General features: G+C 39.3%; 1 protein-coding gene across 1 annotated transcript in view; it reads left to right on the forward strand.

The window, feature by feature from the left end:
• KCNK5 (potassium two pore domain channel subfamily K member 5) overlaps positions 1-12,544 on the forward strand; it is a 34,484-nt gene extending 21,940 nt beyond the window's left edge. Inside the window, exons 2-5 of the mRNA XM_086745585.1 lie at positions 5,416-5,527; positions 6,993-7,159; positions 8,351-8,519; positions 9,352-12,544. Of these exons, the coding sequence (XP_086601711.1) occupies positions 5,416-5,527; positions 6,993-7,159; positions 8,351-8,519; positions 9,352-10,172 (1,269 nt within the window). The 3' untranslated portion in view covers positions 10,173-12,544. The remainder of the gene's footprint in view (positions 1-5,415; positions 5,528-6,992; positions 7,160-8,350; positions 8,520-9,351) is intronic.
• The last annotated feature ends 4,606 nt before the right edge of the window (positions 12,545-17,150 follow it).

The raw sequence follows: 17,150 nt of genomic DNA on the forward strand, positions 1-17,150 counted from the left end.
TTTAAAAATCTGCTTATTATAAACAGCTCACTGCTACTGTAACTTCATAGCTGGAGCCAGAAACCCCAGGTAACTACAAAAAACATGGGTACAAGTAGAAGAATGTGCAATCTGCATGGCATGGATTTTTTTTTTTTTTTAAAGTAACTTATGAGTTACTCTGAGCCTTTTCTTGATTTTCAAAAGGCATGAAAATGTCCATAAAGCTTCTTGTACCACTTCACCTATTTGTTTTGGTCTGCTGCTGTTAGATTTGGTTAAAATTAAAATCTGCTTAAAGATGAACAGCAGTATAGAGTTCATCTGATATTATAAATTTAAACCTTATTACTGTGGACAATTTTCTTATGATTGGCTAAATTGTCAGTATTGTATGTACCCGTTAATAGATAACTACTCCACGGTTTTCTGGTTTCTTCAAATTATATCAGAAATTTGGATATCAATGTGAAAAGAGATTGTTGGTGAAGCTTTATTTCTTGTAGGCAGGTCTCTCAAATACTTGGTATATTTGTAATTCTTGGTGTTTTTCTGTTCATATTCTGTTGTGATAGGGCAAGGGGTAATGGTTTTAAACTAAAAGGAGGTAGATTCAGATTAGACATTAGGAAAAAAAAAAATTAACGATGAGGATGGTGGAATACTGGCACAGGTTGCCCAGAGAGGAGGTGAGGGATGCCCCATCTCTGGAAACATTCAAGGCCAGGTTGGACGGGGCTCTGAGCAATGTGATGTAGTTGGAGATGTCCCTGCTCCTTTCAGGGGGGTTGGACTAGATGACCTTCCAACCCAAACCATTCTATGATTTCTACTTGCTATGCAAAACCTGCTTTCTTGCACTCCTTAACTCTTAGAATAACATCACATGTGGTTACATGTGGACCCATGCACCAAGACATGCTGGGGACCGCTCAGCTGGAAAGAAACTTTGCAGAAAAGGCCCTAGGGGCCCTGGTGGACACAGAGTTAAACATGAGCCAACAATGTGCTCTTGCAGCAAAGGTGGCTAAAGGTACTCTGGACTGCATTAGGCAAAGCATTGCCAGCAGGTTGAGGAAGGTGATCCTTCCCCTCCACTCTGTACTGATGAGGCCACACCTGGGCTACTGCGTCCAGTTCTGGGCTCCCCAATACAAGAGGGACATGGGGCATGCTGGAGAGAGTCCAGCAAAGAGTCACTAAGATGAGCAAGGGACTGGGGAATGCTCCAGTCCTCCAATGAGGAAAGGCTGAGAGAGCTCGGACTGTTCAGCCTGGATAAGAGAAAGCTCAGAGGGATCCCATCAATGTATCGAAGTATATAAAGGGACGATGTAAAATAATACCTTCTTCTTTTCCTAGAAAGAAAATAAAGCCTTGTGCACAAAGGCAAAAGGTGATGGTTCCATCCCATTTTTCCTTCTTCTGAAGGCAAAGAAGCCAAAGTAAAATGGCATATTCAACATACTTAGACAGTCTCCAATGTGCTTGCTCCCTTAGTTTGTATCCTCATGTTACTTCTACAGAAACTAAATGTCATTCAGTTGTGAACAATTTTACATTGCAGTGGTATTGATCAAATGTCTAACTTGACCATCCCTCCTGCTGATACAGACAAGGACAGCTGAGATGGATCTGCTGACTATTGCAAGCTTTTAAGCCACCATAGAGACTTGCCCTAGCAAACCTGGACAGGCAATTTGAAGAAATGTATTAGTATGTGATTTCCCAGCTTGGGAAAACCTGGGTGCTTTTCTGGGCTTGCCCCCAGCGGAAAATGGAGAAGTAGAATAAATAGAGGTAGGAACATATCCGTAATATCTATATGGGTCAAGGCTTCTCCTTGCTATTTTCAAATTTGTTTTGAGAACTTTTCAGCTCTTTTCAGTCATATAGGGGGATGCAAGTGGCACGTGCTCGAAGTATTGGAGAGAAACTCCCAAGATCGAGGAGATTTTAACAACTAGTTCCTGTGATATCTGGTAAATCTTGAGTGAACCTGGTCATCAGAAGGTTAATAAAAATGTCACCAAGCCCAGGAAACACAAGGCTGTATTTGAGCAGTGCTGGGGTTTGTCGGTGGGGAAGTACCTGCAAATGGAGCAGATTTTCTGCTTGATTATGTTCAAATGGCATCGAGGTTTCTACTTGTGTTAATGTCATCAGAAGATGTATTAGTTTTATGTGTCTTAAATCTCCCTCCGAAATTGCAAGTGTTTGCTTTCAGCAATAGCTCCAGGGACTCTAGATCTTCTTTTCCTCTTTCATTTGCCGAAGTGTGGAATTGAGGTGGTGGGGAGTGAGAGAGAAGAGGAGGTTTGATTCCTATGAGGCAAAAATAGTTTGAAAATGAAGTCCTGCCTTTATCAGTACAAACTGTCATGAGGTGGGGTTTAAGGGGATGTGTAAATTCACAGTTAACTATTTTCAGCTTTTGAATTTGGGCATACTTGAAAAGGTATTTTCTAAATGACATCTTTCAAGATATTAAGAACACTTGCACCGTCTACTCTCTTCATCCTCTCCCTCCTTGCCTCCTATTTTCCCATCCAATGGCTTTTTAGAGCAAATGTTCTGTAGTTTAAGGTATCCAGCACAGGCAACATGAGGCATTCTGTATCCTAGCATGTGAAAATAAAGGCATCTCTGACATTGACATTGCCTAACAGGTTTGCCAAGCAAAAAAAAACCAAACATATTTGCTGTTCAGTTGTTTAGTGTCCACTCACATTGTTAGAAGCCAAAATATTTGATTATTTCAGTATGGGCAAGAGTTATGCTGCTTGGAAAGCAGCTACATATTTCCCATTGCACCAAAGCTATCTAAGCATGTTTTGTGACTATCTTTGATCCTGCAGCTGGGATGCATATATTGTGTGCGGCAATGCGGATTCAGGCTTATTACAGGCATAAAGTAACTTAAAATCCTAAACTATAGATCGTAGATAATTGTGCACTAATAACAGGTAGCTGTGTGCAAATAGGGAGAGGAAGAGAGTGGCAGCTTTGGCTGGAGAGTGTCTGTGATACTCTATGTAAAGTGTTTTTATAACTCAGAGCGCTGGCCATCTCTCCCCGAAAATGTTAACTGCCTGGGTGTGAAGGGCAGCTGTGCGCTACTCGGTCCAGCAGCTTCTTCCTCTAGAGTCTGGGCCCCCTTCACACCTCCGGACCTCAAACGCTGGCAGATCTTGAAGCAACTGCACGTACTGGGAAACCAAGCACATTAGCTCAGGCTGAAGGTGGAGTAATGCGATGAGATAATGGCTCAGTGACAATGGAAACAGACACTTCAGTGGCGTCTCTATGAGATCAGTTGCTCTGTGAGGGGAAAAAAAAAAATATAAAAAAAAAATCCAAGTGCACTTATAGCATGGAAAATGACTGGAGAACAGGTGTTTGATGTAACATTTAGTGCAGTTTGCTGGGCAGTGGAAGAAGTCAAGGCATCTTTTCAGGGATAACACATCCCAGATTGTGTCTATCAGGTACTTTCAGTGTCCTTTGAGACTTTAGGATGTTCATCTGCGGATCGCAGCAGAAATGAAGTTATTTTGATCTCTACTCGATGAACTCTTGTGATCCATTGTAGCTGCCTCAAATTTTTTTTTGGAAGGGAGTGGCATTGTGTGTTTACTTGCCTGCTCTCAACCTGCCCATTTTAGGACTACCACTCATTTCAACATTACTTTCTTATGACAAATGACTGCCTTGGTGAGAACTCTATATCCTTTTCTACCCAGATCCTGTAGGCTATGGAAAGACACTGCATGTGGTTTTGCACACACGCTGAGTTTACTAGGAGAAAAAAAAATCTAGTTCTGTACCTTCATTCGCTTTCAATGCCTCTCCTTTTATCTTCTGTAATAGCTTGTGTGTTTAAAGTGCATTTTTAATTAAATTGTTTGCATCTTGTATATGTACAATACATTCACTTTGAGGACATTTTTATTACAGGGGGAGGGTGGTGATATGTAATAAGTCTCAAGAACAATTAAAACCTGTGTTAACTTGTGTGTATGTTTTCGGTAGCGATTGAACTTTGTGTTGAGTCTGCTGGGTCCAAGATCAGATGTTACTCAAGTAGGAAGGAAGGAAGGGATGATGAGGGAAGGAAGAGTTGGTTGTAGGTACCTCTAAGTTCTTAACAGTTTAAGATAAACTCACCTGTCATGTTTATTAGGAAAAAAGTATATTGCCTCCAATTTTACATATTTCGCTCAAGATATTTTTTGTGTTCAACACTTATTGAGGGAGAAACACAGAAAGTGGGATAATGTTATGAATCAACTTTTGAGACAACTTCACCTCTCCTGTATATGGATGTAGCCTCAGAGTTTTGTTCAGACAGCCTTAGTTTACACTGAAGAGAAAAAAGGAGTGTAACCTGAGAAGGCTTTAACTGCAGCATGATGTGACAGAGCAAAGATTTAAATACCTAGGGATTTTTAGGAGAGAATATGATGAATCGCTTTTCTCTTTTACTTTGCGTAGGTAGAAATGTCAGCACCGGCAAGATGCATTATTTTGATCTGAAACTTTGACTTCCAGCACTAAATAGTCATTACATTTTTTTATCAATGTGTCTTCTACAGTCTAGTTTTGGAAAGGTAGGGGAGACTGGGTCTTTCTTTCTTTGTAGAAAAGATTAAGATGTTTAATAATTCTTGAGCACCTGAAGACCTGACCAGATGTTAAAAAATTGGCTTGCTGAATCTGTGGAAATGCTAGTAACTATGCTTGCGTCCCTAAAACATTGTAAACAAGTGCTTTGCATTCATCGTGGCATACTAGATTCAAAGATGGGGTAAGAAAGGGGCCTGATTCAAGAGCAATGACTAGAGTCCTGTTGCATGAAATACTTCAGAAAAGTGTTAGAAAAGTGTTAAATTGTCTGTCTTTGAAAAGTACAGTTTTACATTGGCTTGTAGATGGTTTAACTTTGCCAGGGACAGCAGGTGAATTAACATTAATCACACTAGCTTTACCAAGGATTCCATGATGTCCTGCTCATAACAAAGTCAAGCTGAGGCATGTAACAGTGTTTTGAAATGGATAGTAGTTCTGAAGATGTCCTTAATATTAAACCAAATTCAAGAACTGCACTGGAGGTTAAATGCTAGTTCAGTCTGGAGGAGTGTGTTTGGTCTCTGGAAGAGATCCATTTGGGTTAAACTGGTAAATCAAGTAAAAGCTTATCTAATTAAAACCTCCTATTTAAATGTCAGAGCACCTGTGCTACTTTTTCTTAGGTGAAGCAAGTTTACATATTTCATAAAACTATTGTTACTGCATATACTAGGCTAGCCTTCCCAAAAAACCTAAGTGTTTATTTTGAAAGTGTGAACAAAGGGGCAAAACATGAGAGAGACAGACACATTTCTCTTTCAGATTGCCAGGAGTTTTCAAGAATGACTGTAAACTCTTTTCTTACAGGTTGTGTCAAATGCTGCTGGGCAGGGGGTTGCCATCACTGGGAACAATACTTTCAACAACTGGAATTGGCCTAACGCTGTGATCTTTGCTGCTACTGTGATCACTACAATCGGTAAGTATTTATTATGTCAACTTTCCTAACTGTAGTTTTCTGTTTGCTCTAGTGTGTTTGTACTCTTCCATTTGTGTGTCAAGCGAGCCACTGAATGAAGTCCGAATGGCTGGAGTTACCTACAGTACGTGTTCACTCACAGGTTCATAGAGGAAAAAAACAGGTTCTTGGCATTCTCTCCATAGGTATATAGTACAAAAATGTCTCCCTTTCCAATAAGTAATGGATTCAAGGTGCTGTTGAGGATAAGTGGTGTCATTCCAGTTCTGTTAATTCATGCACTTAAATTTCCAAATCATAAGATCCCCTCAAAAAAGTTACAAAACATTCCATTAAACTAATACTTAAAGCATGTGCATATGAGATGATTCTATAACTGCCCTGTTACTAACCTGCATCCTCTTAAGCTACTGATTTATCAGTGTTTTTGGCTTGCAGAACAATCTAGACTTTTTATCTATCTCTTTAAGAAGGCAAATAGAACAACTGTTGTCTTCTAAATCTCACTACTGATTTGTGCTTCTAAAACCCTCTACACTGAAAGACTTTTTCCTCCTTTGATATAGAGATTTTCAGAGCTCAATATCATCTGCCTTCTGCTTTTAGAGAAAAAAAATGTTTGCTGCACGGTGTTGCTGCACCCTTGCTACACCTACAATGAAAAAAACAAAACAAAACAAAAAAAACCACGAATGCAAAATAACCAGAGAAGGCTGGAGGTATACAGAAATGGAAGTCTTACTGTTAAACCGTCTTCAGCACTGTGGTTTTCCTTGTTATTTGAAGATCATAATACCCAGCTTATAATATAACTTACGACAAAAAGTTGAAGTCAGGAGCACACCTGAATAAGAAAGCTCTGGCAAAAGTTCAGAAAATAGGCTGCTGATTTTAGAGCTTGGGTTTGTAATGCCCTGCTGGGTTCTGTGACCAGGGAAGAACTAAAACCAGTTGAAATACCTTGCTATGTTACAGTTCACCTTGCACTTAACTCACAAACTTTTACCCTGAAAGGTACAAGGTCGCAAGTTAAATGTGTTCAGAGACTCTTGCACATGCAAGCTAGCTTCAGGATGAATTTTGAGCTTTTATTCTGTAAAATTGATTCAATCAGGTTTTTAGCAATGCTACTTAAGGTTGGGGAATCATATTTGAAGTTTTGAGATGAGCTTTATTTCATATTTATCTCATCTTGTCTCAAAAAAGATGCACAAAATCCAGGAAACACTTAAAATGCAGTAATCTTCTCAGCCTGCATTAATGCAATGCACGTTTGCTAGAGTAGAATTGGAAGGCATCTAGATTCAGATGCTCAGCAGCTGGAGTAGACTAAAGTTCTTATAGATGGTGAAGTAAGGAGCATCTGATACAGCAGAAGCCCATGCGATGTTGTTTTGTGCATAGGTGGAATTGCCTTGAATTCTCTGCAACAAGAACAGACCGTGCACATACTTATCTCTTTTAGGTTACGGAAATGTTTCACCAAAAACACCCTCTGGGCGTCTCTTCTGCATATTTTATGGGCTCTTTGGAGTTCCTCTCTGCTTGACGTGGATCAGTGCTCTGGGGAAGTTCTTTGGAGGACGTGCCAAGAGGCTGGGCCAATTTCTGACAAAAAGAGGAGTAAGCCTGGTAAGGCCCTCTCTTGTTTATCCTTGTGCTGTGTATTTTTGATGCATGAATTAAGTTTACATTTCTTAACTTACCTGATAATCATGGTAGTAAATGAATACTTGCACAAATATGAATTTTCAAAAATGGTGTTGCATAGCAATGACTGAAAGTTGGATTGGGTCTGATATGCTAGTTCTGCAAGAAGTTTTAGCAAAATGAGACACATGTATCTCCTTATGTTAGAAACCTGTAGGACAAATGTAGGTGAGGCTCCATTTCACAGACATTCCATGAAAACTCCTCTGACATGGAAATAAGCTGTCCTGCTTTGTTCCCACCTATTTCTATGCTAGCATGAGTGCTTCCTGCTGTGCAGTGAACCAACTGGAAAATAATGTTTTGTTCTGAGTTACTGGCTTGCGGGTTTTTTGTTTGTGGCTTTTTGTTGGTTTTTTGCTGGTGGTTTGTCTGGTTTTGGTGGTTTGGGTTTTTTGTTTTTGTGGTGGGGTTTTTTTGTTTGTTTTCTTTTGTTTGTTTGTTTATTTGTTTGGTTGGTTTTTTTCCCCAAGTGAGTTCTATCTCGGTCAGTTCTAACTCTGCACAGAGATGGGAGGCAATGCAGGGCCATAGTGCCTGGAGGACAGTGGGACTGGTTTAGGTCATAGTTTCAGAAACAGCAAGAAATTTTTTGGTTCAGCACCTGAGAAGAAAGTACAGAAAATTATGATGAAATACATGTGTGTGTGCAGCTTTGTGCAATGGTTACATCAGTGGCAAAGGGTAGGAGGCATAAATAGGAGAGAAGCATCTGAAATGTTTTTGTTCCTCTGCACTAAAATGAATTAAAGTAAAATCAGAAGTACTGACTGCTTTTTAGACTAGAGTGTTATGTCTGTATCCCATGCCTATTCATAAAATACCAGGAACTTCTTAAACTTTTCGAGTATGCATGAAAAGTATGAGGAAATAATCCTGTTTGAGCAAGTAGTTGAAAGAATAGTGAGTTCTGCATAAAGGAAAAAAAAAAAAACAGTTGTGTGATTACTTCAGTCGGTAACTTTTAGTTATGGCTGATGAGCTTGTTAGCACAAAACTCTGAAATGTCTGATACTGTCAGATGATCCTTGGAGCCATGGATGGGAAAAGAAAATTTAGAGATCTTTCACTGACTTTTTTTTTTTTTTTTTTTTTTTTTTTTCTTCTTTACAGAGGAAAGCACAAATTACATGCACAGCTATTTTCATTGTTTGGGGTGTCTTGGTCCATCTGGTTATTCCTCCCTTTGTCTTTATGGTGACTGAAGGATGGAATTACATTGAAGGCCTCTATTTCTCATTCATCACTATCACCACCATAGGATTTGGAGATTTTGTTGCTGGTCAGTAACTCTATTTTGTGTAATATTTCACTACATGCATAGTGTGGCAAGTCCATTTCCATAATTAAAAAAGGTGATTTTTAAGCTTTTCTGAAACACTTTGCTGAATGGAGATTCAAGTAAAGCTAGGTACTAATCCAATGGATTAGAGCTGGCTCTTCAGTCTTTGTTTAGGTACCTGAGGCCTTGGACTAAATCTGGAGCCAAGTTCTGGTATTCATAACTCTTTCAGGTGTCCCGGGTCCCTGTTTCAGGCAAGCAGCTATCCTGTCCACCATGATAGTAAGCACCTTTGAACGGGATCCAATGTACTAAGCAGGGCGCATAAGTACTGGGCATTGCTCTCTGTGCAGCTGTCTAGAACTAGTCAACAGGAAATGCTGAGCATACTGATGTCTCCTTTCTAAATCCTGTCTTTCTCTAAAATCCCCTGCCTTGTTCACGGCTTTGGAGATGGTCCTTGTGAGTGGAATTCTGAATCATTTTTTTCAAGGAAGGTACCGATATCCATACCTTGATGGCAGGGAGAAGGCTTATAATTTTCAAAGAGGAAAAAAATTCACTTTTATAGCTTAAAAGGAGAGGATAAATATGCTTGCATTTTATGTTGTAGTCCAGTGGTCAAAATACATGCAGCCAAGAAGTGGAAGACCTGGAATCAAGTTTTTTCTGTCAGAAGGATTTCAGATCCCCACTTACCACCTCTCAGAGCAGTGTTCAAACAACTAGGCTCTGTTAGTGTGGAAGGGAGTAGTTCTCAGGGTCATAAATTAAAAGGTTTATCAGCTGTGAGTCCTTTTTCAGTAATGTTCTTCTTTTTAATTCTTTGTAGGTGTAAATCCAGATGCGAACTATCATGCCCTTTACAGATATTTTGTGGAGTTATGGATTTATCTCGGACTAGCTTGGCTTTCACTCTTCGTTAACTGGAAGGTCAGTATGTTTGTGGAAGTCCACAAAGCAATCAAGAAACGGAGGAAAAAAAGAAAAGAGTCATTTGACAACCATCCTCGGTCTAAAAAACCTCTTCAAATGGGTACCTCAAAGGATGTAAACATCTTCAGCTTCCTTTCAAAGAAAGAAGAGACCTACAATGATCTTATTAAGCAAATTGGGAAGAAGGCCCTGAAGACAAACAATGACAAAATGATTAAAGTAGAAAATACCAAACAAAATATGCAGAATGCTGGTATAGATGTCCAGGTGACTTACACAAAGACAGAGTCATTTGAGTACGATGAGGCTTCTCTGGACATTCAAAATGGTCATGTATTGAGACCCCTGCATGATAAACGTATTGGAGACAGCCCTTTAGAAGGAACCATGTTTGTAAACCAACTAGACAGGATTAGTGAAGAAGAAGGTGAAGTGTGGGATTCCAGAGACTATCGACCCTTAATATTTGAGAATGCCAATATAACATTTGTAAATGAAGATGATGATGAAGAGGAAGATATCTCAGATGATGAGGAAACTTCAAAATCCTCTATGGATGATAATCTCGCAGAGGAATCTGAAACTGCAAAAAAACTGGTAAAATTCCCATCCTCTGATGATTCCACTTTTACCAATAACGAGCTAGAACTTTCTGTGCCTTATGAACAACTGATGAACGAATATAATACAGTAAGCAATGTGAAGGCTGCAACGTGAAGAATATTTGACAATGGTTTTCTGAAAGTGGTCAGTGCATATTGAACAAATTAACAGAGCAAGGAGAAAAGCATGCTTTTGCATCTTCTCCTGTCTCTTTGAAAACAAAAGCAAGTCCCAAACTAAAACTCCAGTGTCCTTTTCCTATCCTTAGTTGGTTTCTGAGCCCATCAGCTTTGCTTATCTGAAAAACCTGTAAAATAACAGTTGAATTTAGAGTCCTGCTCCTTCTTGGGATTTTTATGGTTCCTGGACAAAGTAGAAAAGAAAAGACTAGTTAATACACTGGACCTGTTCTGCGTTTATGCATTTCATTGAGGAATTCATTTGGGAGTGTAACTGTACTGTTGCAAAGAGACTGGTTTGGGCATCAAATGTGTTCGGTTACTTCATTAGCTTTTCACCTCTGAAAACTTGGATTTGAATCCTGCTTTGATCACAAATGAAAGCAAGGGGTTTGCTTTTTTTTTTTTTTAAGTTGCCCGTTGTTAAGTTGTTACCATAAAGAAATGGTGCAACCACCAGTTGTTCTTAATGAGAAACTTTAGATGGAATACCAGGACACCCAGATCTGAGCTGAAGTGCACTGGCAGACTGAGGAGGAAGCATTTGAAACATCTGTCTAGAATATGTCAGTGCTTGTCAAATTATAGTGAATTGTAATTTCATAAATATAATATTAAAATTAAAAATTCCAAAGGAATGGATTGAGAAGGAGCCCTCTAACAAAGAAGAATCATCTGGGATGAAGCTCAGAAATTGCGCTGCTAAACTGCACATCAGCCCCAGAACTGTTAAGAGTAAAGTGACTGGAAGACTTATTGATCAAAGCATGTATGAGCACAAGCAGGATGCAATGAACTTTTTTAATGTTGAAAGTGTCCTTCCACTGTCCATTTCCTAGAGGAAATACTTGAATGAACCTTATACAGTATCTATGTACAGGTGAAGTTTTATTGACACTGTTCTTCTGAGGAAAGATCACCTTGGGAGGCACAGGTATTCTCCAAATGCCCTAATGCCTGTCAGAAGGGACCTGTAGCACTGCTGCTGATCTGTGCAGTGTTAGTCAGTATTGTTATTTGATGTTCCTCCCTGCCTTGGTACTTCAGACTGGACCTGAATGAGAGGTTATTTTTGAAACAGTTGATTACACTTTGCTTACTTGTTTTATTTTAAAGTATGACCTATGTGCATATACAATGGTTATGGTTATTCTATCTCACTTGCAAGAAGGCTGGGCAGTGTCAAATCTTGAGCAAACTGAGATGTGATCAAGTGACTTAAGGCCATAAGGCACTTTTTAAAAAGGAATTTTGGCCCTAAGCTCCTGAAAGTACTATCTTTTGGCTTGGAAATGGGTTTCTCATTGAGAAGAAAGTATGTCTCTTCATAACATTTATGCGCAAATTGTTTGGCGACAAAGAAAATTATACCATGGTTTTATTTTTCTTTCTTTTTCTGTATCTACACGTTAACCCTGACAACTCTTTCAAATGAGGCTCTTGATTACATGTTGGCAAAAGGTACTGACTTCAGTTGTATCTGATACACTTGGAACAGAAAATAGCCAAGACCTTTGAACCTTAACATGCCAAGTTCTGTTTAGTTTTACAATACTTAAGTCATTCCAGTTTGTCTGAAAGTTTCCAAAGTTCACTGAACAGTTAAAAGTTGTCTCATTCTCATTTTCAGTGTAATGCTGGCAGACTCACTAGTTCTGTAAGAAGAGTTTAGGGAATCTTGCAATGCTAACCTTGAATTACTAGATATTTCTAATAACTCCAAATATTAGCTGCAGCTTCAATTGCTGGCCTCTTCCACGGAAGAAGGAGGACATATGGGAAACTGGCACTCTGGTTGTATAGCCTGTTGATGGGAAGTTTTGAAGTCCTCTACTGTGAAACAGGGGACTGTCTTTACTCATTTCTCTGCAGAATTTTCCATGTGTATGATATTTTTTTCTAATAGAAAGTGAACACAAGGCTAGGGCTAACTCTGTTATACTGGCAAAAATATGGAATCAACATCATCGGATTCCGTAGTTAATCTGTATTTTATTATCATACTGCTGAAGAGAGATCCTAACTTGAAATCAAAGTTTATTATATTACTGGTATTTGGAGCAGGGGTGGCTGGATGAATTTGACTTGCATCTGACAGGAAAGCAGGAAAGACTGTATCAAGACGATTCTAATTTACTTCTAAAGACACCTCCATCCTCATTGTTTTAAAATGACTCCAAGCCCTTCAAGTATTTCTGTATATGTGAAGGGTTGTGGTTGACAGCTATACCTTGTAACTGTAAGAAATGACAGGTAAGACTGCATGCACGATACACAGGATGCTTGTGTAGCAAGTCTAGCCTTCTCTTTTTTGTTTTTTTTTTGTTGTTTTTTTTTGCTTTGGTTTTTTTTTTTGCTTTGGTTGTTTTTTTTGCTTTGGTTTTTTTTTTTTGCTTTTTTTTTGTTTTGGGGGTTTTTTTTTTCGTTTTGGGTTTTTTTTTTTTTTGTTTGGTTGGTTTTTTTGTCCACATTAGCTTAAAGGAAAGTGAGAAGGAACTCCATATAGCTTTTGTTGTCCTCTAACTTGTCTTCCGTTATTCATGCAAAGATCAAAGTTTTAGTGACAGTTAGAAAGCTACAGGACAGTGAGGAGAGAAAAGGCTTGCTGAAAGTGCATGAAATGAAAAAGCATAGTCCAATTGTCATTTAAAAAAAAAAGATAAATTTCTCTTTAATACAGAAATAATACAACCCAGACACTTGGCTGGGCTGCTTTGATTGGGAGGGGATGTTGAACACTGGAACCCAGACTCTCCATTCTCCATAGCAAAGTGCACTTGTACGCCAGAGCTGAGAATGGATGGGATCTGTTTCATATTATCAAGTTAGATGTGGCTCTCTGGCCTTTCCCAGTGTAGTCAGCGTAGACTCTAAGTCTGCATAATAAGTGTCATGGGATTTAAAGTAATAGTTTAAATTTATTAAAACAAAGTACAATATTCCCGCTTTTTTTGGGAAACATGATCACACCTCACAAAACTGTTCTCAAGACATCCCACCACGTGCCTTAATGTAATCTGAACACTGGGAAAAAATTCCTCTTTACAAAGGGGCCAACACAATTGGTCTCGTTAAGCCCTACTTGTTTTCAGTGTTTTGGAGGGGTTTAGTTGGCGTATAGCTTTCATACTGGCTCTCTCCAAAACTTTGAACCATTTCCCAGGGGTTTTAAAATTATGGTGCCGTCTCAGAACTGCCGAAGTGCTAAGCAAGACAGCTTTTTGCCTGCCTGTCTTCCATGTCTTGTGAAAAGCAGGTGCCTGGGGGATCTAAATAAAATGTCTTTCTGCCTTCAGATTTATATGTAGTGAGTTAGAGGGGTGTCCAGGCTGAGTTTTGCGCTATTCAGCCCCCAAAGTGCCTCTGAGTGAGTTCCCCAGTGTTACTTGGTAAGGTTTTGTAGTTATTTCAATTATCTTGTCAGTCTAGAAACAGTTTATTTGGATGCCATGTAAGATCTCATTTGGCTAACCAATATGTTAACAGCTCTCTTCATGCTATGGAATTAGTTTTATAGGTAAGACAGATCTCTTTCTGGAAAGAGAAGAAAGGGGTTGGTTTGTTTTTGTTTTTGTTTTTTTTTTTTTTTAAAAAAAAGCTTAGTTAAAAAAAAAATAAGTAAAAATCCTAAAATGTGACAACAAGTGTGTTCCTACAAAAGCCATTTTAAGTGCTATAGACTATGTGACCACATCCTTCGTGACATCATTGTAACACTTCTTGATTTTGTCTTGTGCTATTGAAGCCTATTTTTACCAGAAGGGCATCATTTTCAGATACATATCTCACAGCAGGCAGTCTAACACATCTGATACACTGGTACGAAATCACTGAGGAAATACAAAAAGTGGTGTGTTAAATTTTTCTGAACTAATGATTTGTGAATCTGTTGCTGGCAATGGATGTCACAAAACATGCTTAAATAAAACCATAGACTGATTACAGATCCATGGTGACACAGTTGTATATGTTGAGATTTATATTTTTTTTTCTCCAGTTGATCTGGGAGAGTATGTGTAGAGACAGACAAGCATCACTGAGGAGAGCAAAAAGCAATATGCAAGTTTGTTGATCTAAACTAAACACCCCAAGAACTCTGTTGTAGACTTGTAATTTTTGTGCCTCATGAGATTCATTCCATTTGTGATGGATGTACCTTTAAAAAAAATTAGCTTGTCTTTCATACAACTTTTGAAGTTTGTACCGTTCTGACTCTTAACACTCCATAATATGCCTGTCTGTCTGTTCTTTGTTGCTGATTGTCACTGGAATCACACTGTATGTAAATATTTGTTAAGTCTTTGTAAAATGTAATTTATTTTAATATTTTGCAATAAAAATTTACAATTTATCCTCTCTGTCACGAGGAGAATGGCAATCAAGAAATGAGATTTCTTTTTACAACTCCCTGCACTTGTAGTGCACCTCACAGATGAGGCTGGTGCTGGTCCAAAGAGCTCAAAGGTAAGGAGCTGCTAAAGCACGTTGTTTTATGCAAGCAGATGCCTGTACTTGTATGGAGTATTGATGACTCCAGTTCAATGGCATCTGGTCTTCAATTAGATGCAGCACAGCAAAGTGTTATTCAATTAGGATTTTGGACAGCTCTTGAAAGATAAATGGAAGTTTATTCTAGGGGCTGTTTTGTTTTTTTTTTTTTTTTTCAGGGGGCTGTTTTTAAAGAAACAGTTTCCTTAAAACACCTTGGAAAATAGATAACTACCTACCTTAATGAGGTACAAAATGTGACTTGGTGATACCTATGGTAGAGATGGAATCATCTGCAGAAATTGGGACAACCTCAGCCTGAGGGTGCAGAGACTGAACCTTAGCTTTCGGGCAACTGAGTGAAATTGCCAAGGTGTGAGCTAGGAAAGTGGGGAGATGCAGAGAGGAAGGGTGGATGCTATCATGGTTGGAGTAAGGGTAGCCAATCTCTACATTTCCCTCCAGCCCTACAACAGAGGCGTAGTGGAAGAGGAAGAGGTGCCTGACCAGTAACTGATGCCAAAAAAGGAGGAGGTGGGGTCTCCTCACAGAGCTAAGGGCAGGAGTCTGGTAAGCACCTGATAACATTTCTCCCCAACACACTGGAGCCCACAGACTATTGTTCACCTTCTGCCCTCACTATTTTAGAATAGTGTTAGTAATTTATAGGGGGCAGAGTAGCAAGAAGTAGGAGAACAGGACAAACCTGTATCTGTTAAGTGCCTGTTCCTATGGTCCATGCCTGGCTGCAGGTTCCTCTGAACACAATAGCTTAATAGATAAAATCACAGATCAGCTGACACTTAAATAAACTCAAATCTTTTCACCGAACACTTACCATAGGTCTTTACAATGCGGGGTGCAACATGATACCAGCAACCTGCAGTTCATGGAAACGGAGAACTTTGGACTTTCAGTTCTGGGAGATGAAGACAGTGACAGAGCAGGTAGAGAGTTGCTGTTCAGGACCATTTTACATAGGAAAATGCTACTTTGCTCCCTTCAGGGCAGTTTCGTGTAGCTGGACTTAAGTCCTGAAGAACCCATGAAATATCTCTTTTCAACTCTTAGGCAAAGACCTGCAGGGAGGTCAAGGAGGTCTGCTGCCCTATAGTTTGAACAGAAATTTTTTAAATTCATTACTTGTACCTTGTGCCTGTAGCAAGGGTTGTGATTTTTGTTGGGATTTTTAACAACCTTTTTTAGCCTCAACGTCTCCTTGTTAAGATAACTCATACTGTAATATCTAGGAATAAAAGGTTGAGCTGAGTGCTGCACCCATCAGATTGTGGCTTCTTTTTGTTCCAGAAAGCCCTCAGAAAACTCCCCTAACCTGCATGCAGACGGGGTCTCCTCCACATACCTTGCCTGGCTTCACAGCATGGTTGCAGGCGGTAGCTTTATTTTGACTGCATGCCTGAGGAACAAGAGGGAGCAAAGGGTGGGTGGGAGCAAACTTAGTCCTGCCAGGAGCCACACATCTCTCTGACACCAAACCTGCGGCATTGCCTTTTCAGATTCATAAGGGGTGGGTTTTTTGGGCGGGGAGGTGATGTTTTGTGTCTTGGGATGAAAGCAAATTCCAGCAGTGGTTATCTTGAACTACACGGCTACTCTAGTACAGGGAGTGGTACTGCAACTGATGGGAGCACAGAGGTCCAAAGTGAAACACCCACAAAGATTCAGCTTGCTGACCAAGGAAATGTGCTTTTTCACATCAGAAGGGCTTATCTGGAAAGGGAGCGTTGAGGTGGACTGGGATGCTGGAAACGTTATCCTGCACAGAGGCTCCCTGAAAACCAGGTAACATGCTCTAGTTAGGAGAGCTTCCTCTGGCAGCTAAGTTTCCAAGTACAGCCCTTAGCCAGAACTCCTTCCGGTGGAAAAAAAAAAAAAATATATATATATATATGTAAGAAATATATCAACATATGGGAAATGTTCTGACTGAAATATTTTAATAATCACTTTGGATTTTACAAGCTGAACTGAAACAACTGAATACAAGAGTTTTAGTGTTTATTTTAAGAACATATTTTTATGGGGTGCCAGAACCTTGCTGCTCATAGGAAAGAGTAGGAGAGAGGTGGTGACAACTCAATGTTCATATTTTGGTGGTTATGTTGTTTTCTACATGGAGGAAGTTATGCAAAATATACTCTGCCCCCCTCTTCTCCTTACTAGGGCAGGGCTGTGAATGACAGAGAAAGCAGAACAAAAAACCTGAAACTATGAATTTTGAAATTGTGGTGAGGATATTAAAATGCACGATATCTGAAGTAAAAGTTAACATTTTTTTCCCATAGACATTCTTTGAAATTTCCCAAGCTAACCTTTTATAAAATTATTTTGGATACTTTCCTAAATAGGCCAAACAACAATACTTGTGTTTTCAAATTAGATCTATGCATTATTTATTCAGGAA

Source organism: Chlamydotis macqueenii, chromosome 3 (assembly GCF_036417535.1).
Source record: "Chlamydotis macqueenii isolate bChlMac1 chromosome 3, bChlMac1.mat, whole genome shotgun sequence".
Taxonomy (NCBI): domain Eukaryota; kingdom Metazoa; phylum Chordata; class Aves; order Otidiformes; family Otididae; genus Chlamydotis; species Chlamydotis macqueenii.